At 34.3% G+C, this 12,685-nt stretch overlaps 1 protein-coding gene across 6 annotated transcripts in view; it reads right to left on the reverse strand.

Moving 5' to 3' along the window:
- KIAA0825 (KIAA0825 ortholog) overlaps nt 1–12,685 on the reverse strand; it is a 398,660-nt gene that overhangs the window by 320,030 nt on the left and 65,945 nt on the right. For all 6 annotated transcript variants that reach the window (XR_012330774.1, XM_073802294.1, XM_073802293.1 and 3 more), the window contains 2 exons: nt 4,862–5,030; nt 1,159–1,828 (listed from right to left, as the gene is read on the reverse strand). Coding sequence is in view for 5 of the 6 variants with exons in the window: in XM_073802294.1 (XP_073658395.1) it covers nt 1,159–1,828; nt 4,862–5,030 (839 nt within the window). In the remaining variant the exon portion in view is untranslated. The remainder of the gene's footprint in view (nt 1–1,158; nt 1,829–4,861; nt 5,031–12,685) is intronic.

Below are 12,685 nucleotides of genomic sequence, written 5' to 3' on the forward strand. Positions count from 1 at the left end.
AACTAGGCCCGTGAGCCACAGCTACTGAGCCTGAGCGTCTGGAGCCTGTGCTCCGCAACAAGAGAGGCCGCAATAGTGAGAAGCCCGCGCACCACGATGAAGAGTGGCCCCTGCTTGCCACAACTAGAGAAAGCCCTCGCACAGAAACGAAGACGCAACACAGCAAAAATAAATTAATTAATTAATAAACTCCTACCCCCAACATCTTCAAAAAAAAAAAAAACTGAAAGTCTTATTGGTAATATTTCTGACTTACATTTCCAATATCTTTAATAATTTAAATAACAGGAAAGAACACACTTCTATTACTATACTTAGAGAAAAAGAAATGCATAAGAGAAATGTGTAGTGGAGAATTTCACAACATTTATTTTCTGATTTATTTTCAAATTTGTAATTAAGTTTAACCAAATAGAAAAGTTAGAAAATTAAAGATATCAATACTGGAGAGGGTGTGGAGAAAAGAGAACCCTCTTGCACTGTTGGTGGGAATGTAGATTGATACAGCCACCATGGAGAACAGTATGGAGTTTCCTTAAAAAAACTAAAAATAGAATGACCATATGACTGAGCAATCCCACTACTGGGCATATACCCTGAGAAAACCATAATTCAAAAAGACACATGCACCCCAATGTTCATTGCAGCACTATTTACAATAGCCAGGTCATGGAAGCAACCTAAATGCCCATCGACAGACAAATGGATAAAGAAGATGTGGTACATATATACAATGGAATATTACTCAGCCATAAAAAGGAACAAAATTGGGTCATTTGTAGAGATGTGGATGGATCTAGAGACTGTCATACAGAGTGAAGTAAGTCAGAAAGAGAAAAACAAATATCGTATATTAACGCATATATGTGGAACCTAGAAAAATGGTACAGATGAACCGGTTTGCAGGGCAGAAACTGAGACACAGATGTAGAGAACAAACGTATGGACACCAAGGGGGAAAGTGGTGGGTGGTGGTGGTGGTGGTGGTGGGATGAATTGGTCTGGGATTGACATGTATACACTAATATGTATAAAACAGATAACTAATAAGAAACTGCTGCATAAAAATAAACAAATAAAATTCAAAAAAAAAGAAAGAAAATTAAAGATATCAAAAGGTTTAAGTTAAGCCAAACAGAAATTTAAAAAATCACTAACCCAAAGCATGCACTGCTCCTCTATGCCTGCTGGAGCTCTTGCTTGTTTTAATCACACGGACAGCATTTTCTTTGAACTGCAGCTCACAAAAATTTTCAAGAAATTTTGCCATTTCTTCTGTAACTGTATCCAGGTAAGTTTCTTTAATGAATTTCACTGTTGAGGATGGAGCTAAAATTTCACGTAGTGTGTTAAAATCCTCTTTTATCATTGAGTATAACTTAAGCATTGTACCTTGGTATCCATCAGCCATTATGTCTAAATTTGCTTCTCTGCTGTAAGAAGGAAAACAGTTCTGCAGAAGTTTAGTCAACAGTTTATTCTGTATGTTTTGGTACTTGATTGTAACTTCTGATTCTGGATAAAGAAATAAGAGTTGTTGTATGCATTGTTTTTTCAACAGTATTTTTTGCTGTGAATTGTTTATTTCATTGTGGGTTTGTAATTTGCTCACTAAGAAGCGTCGAAGATGTAGTCTTATATCATCCCATATAGCCTTTACATCCATAGAGGAATGATCTTCAACAGAATGAAGAGAAGTACTAGAGAGGAAATGGAAAGATGTTCCACTTAGAATGGATGGGAAGGAAACACTGCTGTGGCAGGAGAGGTCCCAAAGTAAATCCAATACCATTTCTTCTTGATTTTGTTCATTCTTCAACAAATTTTGCTAATAAAAGTAAATTATAATGTTAGAAATGTGATTAACTATAAGAGTAGCAAGAAAAAATGATTTCTACAATCATACAGAATTTCATAATAATTCATTTCAATTTAGAATCAATACTATGATGTTTTCAAAAAAAACTTATTTTTGCATTTGAAAGTTAATCTATTCAGACATTTCAGAATATTATCTTTATGGTCTGTTAAATTTTGTAAAGCCCAGGTGATGAACTAATTTTTCAATTAGATTTCTCAACACATAGTTTTTAGCCCTCGTTGTTATCCATTCCTGATATAACCTGAGCTGTATGGAAGCTTTAGCTTAAAAATTCTAAATAAAAATCTATAGTAAAATATCGACTGAAATGTACTCCTAAGACAAAATAAATTTAAGATCATGCCCCTAATTAATACCTAGTAGATAATTTTCATGCCTGAATGAGTATACTTATTATTATAAATTCCCAAATGAACATAGAGAACAGAGACCTTTAAACATAGTATGTGCCTAGGGGTTACTAATAGCTGCCATCCTGAGAAATAAAAGTTAATACATTTAAAGACTTTAACTTTCATTTAAATTCCTTTTTGAGAGTCATGTTAAGAAAGATTTTACTTTGGAAAGTAATCTGAGAATATTTCAGTTCTCTCCAAAGAAATAACTAACTCAAAATGGGAAAAATTACTCTCAGAATTGTTCCTCAAAACATAAGAAAAATTTTTGTATATTTTCTGTGTCAACTGACAGAAACAATAGTAGATGTAATTAGGAATAGAAAAAAGACAAAAATTTACTTTGTTTTTGGACTTTGAATTACATGCACAAATTCTCCTTACATGCTGACTCTCCTAATTATGTCTATTTCAGGTAGTACTGAAATTAGCTTATATCCTCTAAGTAGCAACAAGCTGATTATTTAAAAAAAAAACCTAAAAATGGAAGCAAGGTTCAAGCAGTATAAAATCAAGTCAGCTTGGAAATTACCTATTGACAAAGGTATTATGTGTGACTCAGAAAAATGAACAACTCCTAGACAAATTCCAGGGCTCTCTCTCAGTCATTCTAAGCATTGTAATCTCTAATTTAATGTTCTGTCTGTAATAAATAATAATGCCTAATATTTATGTAGTAGTTTATTATATAAAAAGCACTTTATGATACAGTCTCTGACTTCTTCATAATGAAAACTCTGTGACACAGATACTTAAAACCTCAATTTACAGATAAGGACACTAAAGTGCAGAGTGTTTAAGTTACTTGCCAAATGTCACACACAGTAAAGCACAGAACCAAGAATGGATGCCTGGTTTCATTCTCCTCATCCATGTTCTTTCTACTACACTCTAGAGAACCAAAAAGTGAACTGACTTTTCTGAAGCTCTCCTTCCTCTCTTCCTTTTTATTTAGTTCTTTTGATACTTCTGGAAAATAAATGTCCTTAGATAGAGTCCAGAACTCCAGCATTATGGTAAATTCTATAGAGCAAACTGGTCATATTAGTGCCTCAGACTTGGGTTTCTTTATATCAGTCAATAACTGTAAATATTTGATCAAGCAAACATTTAAAGAATGATAGATTTAAAACATGTGGACATGTATTAAGTATGATTGCTTAAATTTGGAAAATGACTTCATACAACTGCCATAATAAGAAGCTCTGTTTCTTATTTAGTTAGATAATTAATAAATAAAAATTTTCTATGGAAAAAAATAGATGTATGAAAAAAATTCTGTCAAGATTGACACTTTCAGCATGTAAAAACTTGACAAGGTCGTTTTAATCTGGATCTGTTTTAATAATGTGGTTCTTTTCTCAAAATAACATGATCAATTATGTTAAAACACCTAGGTCTGGAAGAGGCCTATCAGTCTAATGAATTTGAGCAAGACTAAGGCGGCCTTTGCCCTGCAGTGAATAGAGAATGACTTATGTGTGACAGATTAAAAGATAATTAAAAGCTTTTGCTTTTAATTAAATGAGAAAGCATTATTATATCAATATTAATGAAATTCATTACACACGGCTCTTAATAGAAATTAAAGGAATAACTATATCCATATTTATTCTTCAAGGCTCCACCTTCAAGAGATAATGGGTGAGAGGATTTTCTTAAAAGAATAAGCCTTCAGGGCACATAATCTTCCTTTCTCTTTCTTTTATTACTTTCTAAACATTTAAGAGACATCTGCAATAATAACAATAGTCAAAAATTATTTTCATCTGATTCTGTCATCCTAAGCCAACTACAACCTTAAGATATTTTCCACATCTGCCTTAGTCAATGTTTGATGCTTACAAAAGAACAGTGCCTTTCTTCCCTAAATTAAATTAAAACCGTAGCTACAGAAATCCTGTTTTCTAACAATTGTGCTGTTTCTCTAGTTCTTGGAAGCTAGCTACCCTTGTAGATACAGGTGTAATAAAATAAGTATTGCTTATTGAAGGCTACAAAAACCTCTCTAACATAGAGAGTGGTCAGTATCCAAGAATGACCTATGTAATAATTCTCCATCAATTAACAGTGTCCTATAAATTGCTGCCTTGATTGAAAAGAATTGGATATGCCTGCAGCTTGGGGATGAAGGGAATAATGGACAAGGCTACTTAATAGATACAACTGATGATGATCTTATTGTGCTTAGTAATGAGCACAAGAAAATGAGTAGTTGTGAAGGGACACAAAATGTAATAGATACCAACTTTTCTGATAGATAATCGTGGTACATTTCAGTACATTTTGTGGTGTTGATATGGTATACATCACACCACAAATCCCTCAGGAATTATAATGTTTAATGTCCATTTATGTAAAACCTCATTTTATTATAAAAATCATAGCAAAAAATAAAAACACATAGCTCACTGGATTCCACTGAGGATATAGAAACAAAACACAAATCCTAACCCCTAGATATGGCGGGCTAATATGGTCAATGGAATAAATATTTACATACAGAAATTGAATGAAATGTATTCCATGTTCACCCACCCCACTCCACTGTTAAAACAAAGATTCTATTTTTTTTTTTTTTTACCAGTGCTTTGAGAAATTTTATCATATCTCCATGGGGAATGGATGGTGACTTGGATGAATTATAATTATAATTATTTAGCCATTCAAAACAGTCAGTTGTTGTTCGTAGCTGCACATCTGGACACTGTTTGTTAACTTCAGACTGTATTTCTTTAATGCAGTGTTCTATGCTATAAAAAAGAAAAGAAAAAATTATTTTGGTAGGAAGTATGTAATGGCTCTGTCTCATAATATCACAGATCCTGAAATGTTTATATGCAGTGCCCGGTGGCATACAATTTACAAAATTATAAAACATTCATATATGAAAATAGTAACAAAGAAACTATATTTTCATTCATAATTGAAAACTGAAAGCTCAAATTTTCTGGCCATTTCATTTCAAACGCAATAGAGGAAACATATCTAGCTACTCAAAGATGAATTAAAAATTCCTTTGTGTTAAATGAAAAATCAAGTATAGATGCAATGAAATAATGATCCTCTTGATAAGCAAGCAGTGGATGGAAGACAGAGGCAAAATATTCTTGATGACCGAAATCAGAAACATACACTATATACTAATATGTGAATGACTATATAAATTATGGAAAACCTCAATCAGTACAATATTAAGAAATCACAAAAGTTACAAAGAACTTATAATTTTTAAAGTTGTAAAAGATACATGCTATATATACACTGTTACTACAGCTAAGTGCCTTTTCCTGCCATCAAACTCTACTCCAAAAAAAAAAAAACCCCAAAACATGCTAAAGATTGCATGTTAAAAAAAAAGACTGGAAGGAAATGAAACAAAAGGTTAATAGCAATTATCCCTGGGTGATGAAATTTGGTGTTTTTTACTTTTCTTTATTTTCTAAATTTTTTGAAGGCATAAGATGAAACTCTTCATTTACAAATAAATAAACAGGATGCCCAACTGCATCTTCCAATATATATATGTTTAAAAAATTCCGTTAAAAGTATCCTTAGCTCTGAAACTAAAAAGATGTACTATTTTATTTTAATTTTCATTTAAAAATCTGTGCATTCATTATCATAAATCTTTGTGGAGTAAACTGGTGACCTTAAGCATAATGTCATCTGTGGAGCCACATGGATATGACATATTACTACCACCTGATGGCAGCATATCTAAACTGCAAGAAAGCTTTATAAACAGGAAAATTATTTAGAAGCTGAATCCCTTCACCCCAAACTGACAAGTTATGCATTTGCCTCTTAATAGTATTAAGAAACATCTGTTACTAAAAAGGTTACTACTGTTTTGAAAATATCATTGCTATTAATTATTGATTCCATGTGATAGAAACACGGAGGCTTTGGAAACCAAGCTCTGATGACTAAAATTGATGTCATATGAAATTCTCTTCTTCGAAATTCGTATAAGGTATTGGTTCCATATAAAACATACACTAAAACTTTAAGGGAAATTTTTCAGGAGACTTCTGAGCATGAGCGAATTCAAACTAAATTACCTTGAAAAAAATACATTCTGAGAATCAAAGAGCCTTTTCATGAAAACAAAGAACTTGCAAGAAAAACAATACCTCCTTAGGCCACAGGCCACTCAGTTTCCTGATGAGACAGTCTTACTCAGGAATACCAGTTCTAAGTCTGACACAAGATTGGCATATATTTTCTTAATTTACGTAAGCACTTCTATGGATGGAGAAACACGATGCCCAAAGCACATACCTTGACTCTAGGGACTGGTTATCAAAGGTTTTTATTATAGCATCCTCCTGTGTCTCACTCAGTCAAACCTAATAGATTACAGCAATGTGAACTGGAAAGGCTCAGCCGTTAGTTTACCTAAATCTATTTCAATCAAGACTCAGCTTTTAGGCTAATCTCTAACATGTGAATCTGGGTAGAGGCCAATAACTACAACTTATAAATAGAGTAAAGCCTTCAGAGAGCTAGATATTTTAGTAATTTGTCCAAACACTGATAAAGGGATCGAGCAGTTGCATTTCAGAGGACCTCCCTCATTGATACAAACTAAGACAGTTGAGCTGGCTTTTAAATCATTTTGTCACAAGTTTTAAAATGACAGAATTCACCTGTACCTGATGCTGTTTTTATGTGGCTAAATGTCTTGTCATTCTGCCATTCACCACTGTCTGTACATCTTGCTTTAAAAGTCTGAAGTCTAGAGATTTATCTCCTGATTACTATTCAAAGTGAATACTTTCAAAATTTAAGATGCATATCAGTTTGGCAATTTATCTTCTTTAACTGAGGTCAAAATTAATTTAAAAATTAATTTTCAACATCGAAAAGGTAACATATTATTTTCATATATGTTTAGTAACATTGCTGATGGAGATGGTGATCTTGGGTGGGAGGAGGTCTATATATATCTTCAGACTTAAATGATGCAAGATCTTGATTTAGCTTTTCAGAAATAACATGATACTTCTCTTTATTCTGGTTTAAGTGTTTTCTGTTTTACTGTAAGTTGCTTCTAATTTTCTTTAGAAACAAGGTCAGTCGTAAAAATACAACCAAGGTAATTCGGCAAATAGAAATCCAGTTAGCACATTCATTAACCAAAAATGTCAAAAGTCTAATGTAGATGTAGAATCTCTGCCCTAAACAGTTTAAATTCCCAAATTTACACCATTAGTTGGCTTAGCAAGGACTTTCTAAAAGCATATTCTTAAGTTTATTTGTAATATTAAAACCATTGAAAATACCCTAAATTTCCAACAATAGGAGAATAGTTATATTCATTCAGTGAAATAGTCATGAAAATAAACTAGAAATACAGTTATCAACATAGATGAATCTAACAAACGTAATGTTGAGAGGGAAAAAGGTATAAATGAACACAAACCATTCAGTAGTTTGAAAACATGCCATACGATCCTACATGTTGTTCAGGATTATAAAAATATGTAGTAAAAGTGTAAAGAACCGTGCTGGAAAAAGGAGTACAATCTATAAAAATGCTGAATCACTGTGATGTACACCTGAAACTAATACAGTATTTTATTTTATTTTAATTTTTGAATTTTAATTTATTTTTTTATACTGCAGGTTCTTATTAGTCATCAATTTTATACACATCAGTATATACATGTCAATCCCAATAGCCCAATTCAGCACACCACCATCCCCACCCCTCCCGCGGCTTTCCTCCCCTGGTGTCCATACGTCTGTTCTCTACATCTGTGTCTCAACTTGCGCCCTGCTAACCAGTTCATCTGTACCATTCTTCTAGGTTCCACATACATGTGTTAATATATGATATTTGTTTTTCTCTTTCTGACTTACTTCACTCTGTGAAGTAAGAGTCTCTAGATCCACCACGTATCAACAAATGACTCAATTTTGTTCCTTTTTATGGCTGAGTAATATTCCATTGTTTATATATACCACATCTGCTTTATCCATTCGTCTGTCGATGGACATTTAGGTTGCTTCCATGACCTGGCTATTGTAAATAGTGCTGCAATGAACATTGGGGTGCATGTGTCTTTTTGAATTATGGTTTTCTCTGGGTATATGCCCAGTAGTGGGATTGCTAGATCATATGGTAGTTCTATTTTTAGTTTTTTAAGAGACCTCCATACTGATCTGCATAGTAGCTGTATCAATTTACATTCCCACCAACAGTACAAGAGGGTTCCCTTTTCTCCACATCCTCTACAGCATTTGTTATTTGTAGATTTTCTGATGATGCCCATTCTAACTGGTGTGAGGTGATACCTCATTGTAGTTTTGATTTGCATTTCTCTAATAATTAGTGATGTTGAGCAGCTTTTCATGTGCTTCTTGGCCATCTGTATGTCTTCTTAGGAGAAATGTCTATTTAGGTCTTCTGCCCATTTTTGGATTGGATTGTTTGTTTAATATTGAGCTGCATGAGCTGTTTATATATTTTGGAGATTAATCCTTTTTCCGTTGATTCATTTGCAAATATTTTCTCCCATTCTCAGGGCTGTCTTTTCGTCTTATTTATGGTCTCCTTTTCTGTGCAAAAGCTTTGAAGTTTCATTAGGCCCCATTTGTTTATTTTTGTTTTTATTTCCATTACTCTAGGAGGTGGATCAGAAAAGATCTTGCTGTGATTTATGTCAAAGAGTGTTCTTCCTATGCTTTCCACTAAGAGTTTTATAGTGTCCGATCTTACATTTAGGTCTTTACTCCATCTTGAGTTTATTTTTGTATATGGTGTTAGGGAGTGTTCTGATTTCATTCTTTTACATGTAGCTGTCCAGTTTTCCCAGCACCACTTATTGAAGACACTGTCTTTTCTCCATTGTATATCTTTGTCTCCTTTGTCATAGATTAGTTGACCATAGGTGCGTGGTTTATCGCTGGGCTTTCTATCTTGTTCCATTGATCTATGTTTCTGTTTTTGTGCCAGTACCATATTGTCTTGATTACTGTAGCTTAGTAGTATAGTCTGAAGTCAGGGAGTCTGATTCCTCCAGCTCCTTTTTCCCTCAAGACTGCTTTGGCTATTCGGGGTCTTCTGTGTCTCCATACAAATTTTAAGATTTTTGTTCTACTTCCGTAAAAAATACCATTGGTAATTTGATAGGGATTGCATTGAAACTGTAGATTGCTTTGGGTAGCATAGTCATTTTCACAATATTGATTCTTCCAATCCAAGAACATGGTATACCTTCTCATCTGTTGGTATCATCTTTAATTTCTTTCATCAGTGTCTTATAGTTTTCTGCATACAGGTCTTTTGTCTCCCTAGGTAGGTTTATTCCTAGGTATTTTATTCTTTTTCTTGCAATGGTAAATGGAAGTGTTTCCTTAATTTCTCTTTCAGATTTTTCATCATTAGTATATAGGAATGCAAGAGATTTCTGTGTATTAATTTTGTATCCTGCAACTTTACCAAATTCATTGATTAGCTCTAGTCGTTTTCTGGTGGCATTTTTAGGATTCTCTATGTATAGTATCAGGTCATCTGCAAACAGTGACAGTTTTACTTCTGCTTTTCAAATTTGTATTCCTTTTATTTCTTTTTCTTCTCTGATAGTCATGGCTAGGACTTCCAAAACTATGTTGAATAATAGTGGTGAGAGTGGACATCCTTGTCTTGTTCCTGATCTCAGAGGAAATGCTTTCAGTTTTTCACCATTGAGAAGGATGTTTGCTGTGGGTTTGTTGTATATGGCCTTTATTATGTTGAGGTAGGTTCCCTCTATGCCCACTTTCTGGAGAGTTTTTATCATAAATGGGTGTTTAATTTTGTCAAAAGCTTTTTCTGCATCTATTAAGATGATCATATGGTTTTTATTCTTCAATTTGTTAATACGGTGTATCACATTGATTGATTTGCATGTACTGAAGAATCCTTCATCCCTGGGATAAATACCACTTGATCATGGTGTATGATCCTTTTAATGTGCTGTTGGATTCTGTTTGCTAGTATTTTGTTGAGGATTTTTGCATCTATATTCATCAGTGATACTGGTCTGTAATTTTCTTTTTTTGTAGTACCTTTGCCTGGTTTTGGTATCAGGGTGATGGTGGCCTCATAGAATGAGTTTGGGAGTGTTCCTTCCTCTGCAATTTTTTGGAAGAGTTTGAGAAGGATGGGTGTTACCTCTTCTCTAAATGTTTGATAGAATTCATGTGTGAAGCCATCTGGTCCTGGACTTTTGTTTGTTGGAAGATTTTTAATCACAGTTTCAATTTCATTACTTGTGATTGGTCTGTTCATATTTTCTATTTCTTCCTGGTTCAGTCTTGGAAAGTGATACCTTTCTAAGAATTTATCCATTTCTTCCAGGTTGTCCATTTTATTGGCATAGAATTGCTTGTAGTAGTCTCTTAGGATGCTTCGTATTTCTGCGGTGTCTGTTGTAACTTCTCCTTTTTCATTTCTAATTTTATTGATTTGAGTCCTCTCCCTCTTTTTTTTTTTTTTTTTTTCCCTGTGGTATGCGGGCCTCTCACTGTTGTGGCCTCTCCCATTGCAGAGCATAGGCTCTGGACGCACAGGCTCAGCGGCCATGGCTCAGGGGCCTAGGTGCTCCACGGCATGTGGGATCTTCCCAGACCGGGGCACAAACCTGTGTCCCGTGCATCGGCAGGCGGACTCTCAACTGCTGAGCCACCAGGGAAGCCCCCCTCCTTCTTTTTCTTGATGAGTCTGGCTAATGGTTTATCAATTCTGTTTACCTTCTCAAAGAACCAGCTTTTAGTTTTATTGATCTTTGCTATTGTTTTCTTTGTTTCTACTTCATTTATTTCTGCTCTGATCTTTATGATTTCTTTCCTTCTGCTAACTTTTGGTATTGTTTGTTCTTCTTTCTCTATTTCCTTTAGGTGTAAGGTTAGATTGTTTACTTGAGATTTTTCTTGTTTCTTGACGTAGGCTTGTATAGCTATAAGATTCCCTCTTAGAACTGCTTTTGCTGCATCCCATAGGTTTTGGATCGTTGTGTTTTCATTGACATTTATCTCTAGGTATTTTTTGATTTCCTCTTCGATTTCTTCAGTGATCTCTTTGTTATTTAGTAATGTATTGTTTAGCCTCCATGTGTTTGTGTTTTTTACGTTCTTTTTCCTGTAATTCATCTCTAATCTCATAGCGTTGTGGTCAGAAAAGATACTTGATATGCTTTCAATTTTCTTAAATTTACTGAGGCTTGATTTGTGACCCAAGATGTGATCTATTCTGGAGAATGTTCCATGTGCACTTGAGAAGAAAGTGTAATCTGCTTTTTTTGGATGGAATGTCCTATAAATATCAATTAAATCTATCTGGTCTGTTGTGTCATTTAAAGCTTGTGTTTCCTTATTTATTTTCATTTTGTATGATCTGTCCATTGGTGTAAAAAGTCCCCCACTATTATTGTGTTACTGTGGATTTCCTCTTTTATAGCTGTTAGCAGTTGCCTTATGTATTGAAGTGCTCCTATGTTGGGTCCATATATATTTGCAATTGTTCTATCTTCTTCTTGGATTGATCCCTTGATCATTATGCAGTGTCCTTCCGTGTCTTTTCTAACAATCTTTATTTTAAAGTCTATTTTATCTGATATGAGTATTGCTACTCCAGCTTTATTTTGATTTCCATTTGCATGGAATATCTTTTTCCACCCCCTCACTTTCAGTCTGTATGTGTCCCTAGGTCTGAAGTAGGTCTCTTGTAGACAGCATATATATGGGTCTTGTTTTTGTATCCATTCAGCGAGTCTGTGTCTTTTGCTTGGAGCATTTAATCCATTCACATTTAAGTTAATTATCGATATGTATGTTACTATTACCATTTTCTGAATTGTTTTGGGTTTGTTTTTGTAGGTCCTTTTCTTCTCTTGTGTTTCCCACTTAGAGAAGTTCCTTAGCATTTGTTGTATAGCTGGCTTGGTGGTACTGAATTCTCTTAGCTTTTGCTTGTCTGTAAAGCTTTTGATTTCTCCATCGAACCTGAATGAGATCCTTGCCGGGTAGAGTAATCTTGGTTGTAGTTTCTTCCCTTTCATCACTTTAAGTATGTCGTGCCACTCCCTTGTGGCTTGTAGAGTTTCTGCTGAGAAATCAGCTGTTAACCTTATGGGAGTTCCCTTGTATGTTATTTATCGTTTTTCCCTTGCTGCTTTCAATAATTTTTCTTTGTCTTTAATTTTTGCCAGTTTGATTACTGTGTGTCTCAGCGTGTTTCTCCCTGGGTTTATCCTGTATGGGACTTGCTGTGCTTCCTGGACTTGGGTGGCTATTTCCTTTCCCATGTTAGAGAAGTTTTCAACTATAATCTCTTCAAATATTTTCTCTGGTCCTTTCTCTCTCTCTTCTCCTTCTGGGATCCCTATAACGCGAATGTTGTTGCATTTAATGTTGTCCC

The sequence above is a fragment of the Tursiops truncatus genome, chromosome 3, assembly GCF_011762595.2.
Source record: "Tursiops truncatus isolate mTurTru1 chromosome 3, mTurTru1.mat.Y, whole genome shotgun sequence".
Lineage (NCBI taxonomy): Eukaryota > Metazoa > Chordata > Mammalia > Artiodactyla > Delphinidae > Tursiops > Tursiops truncatus.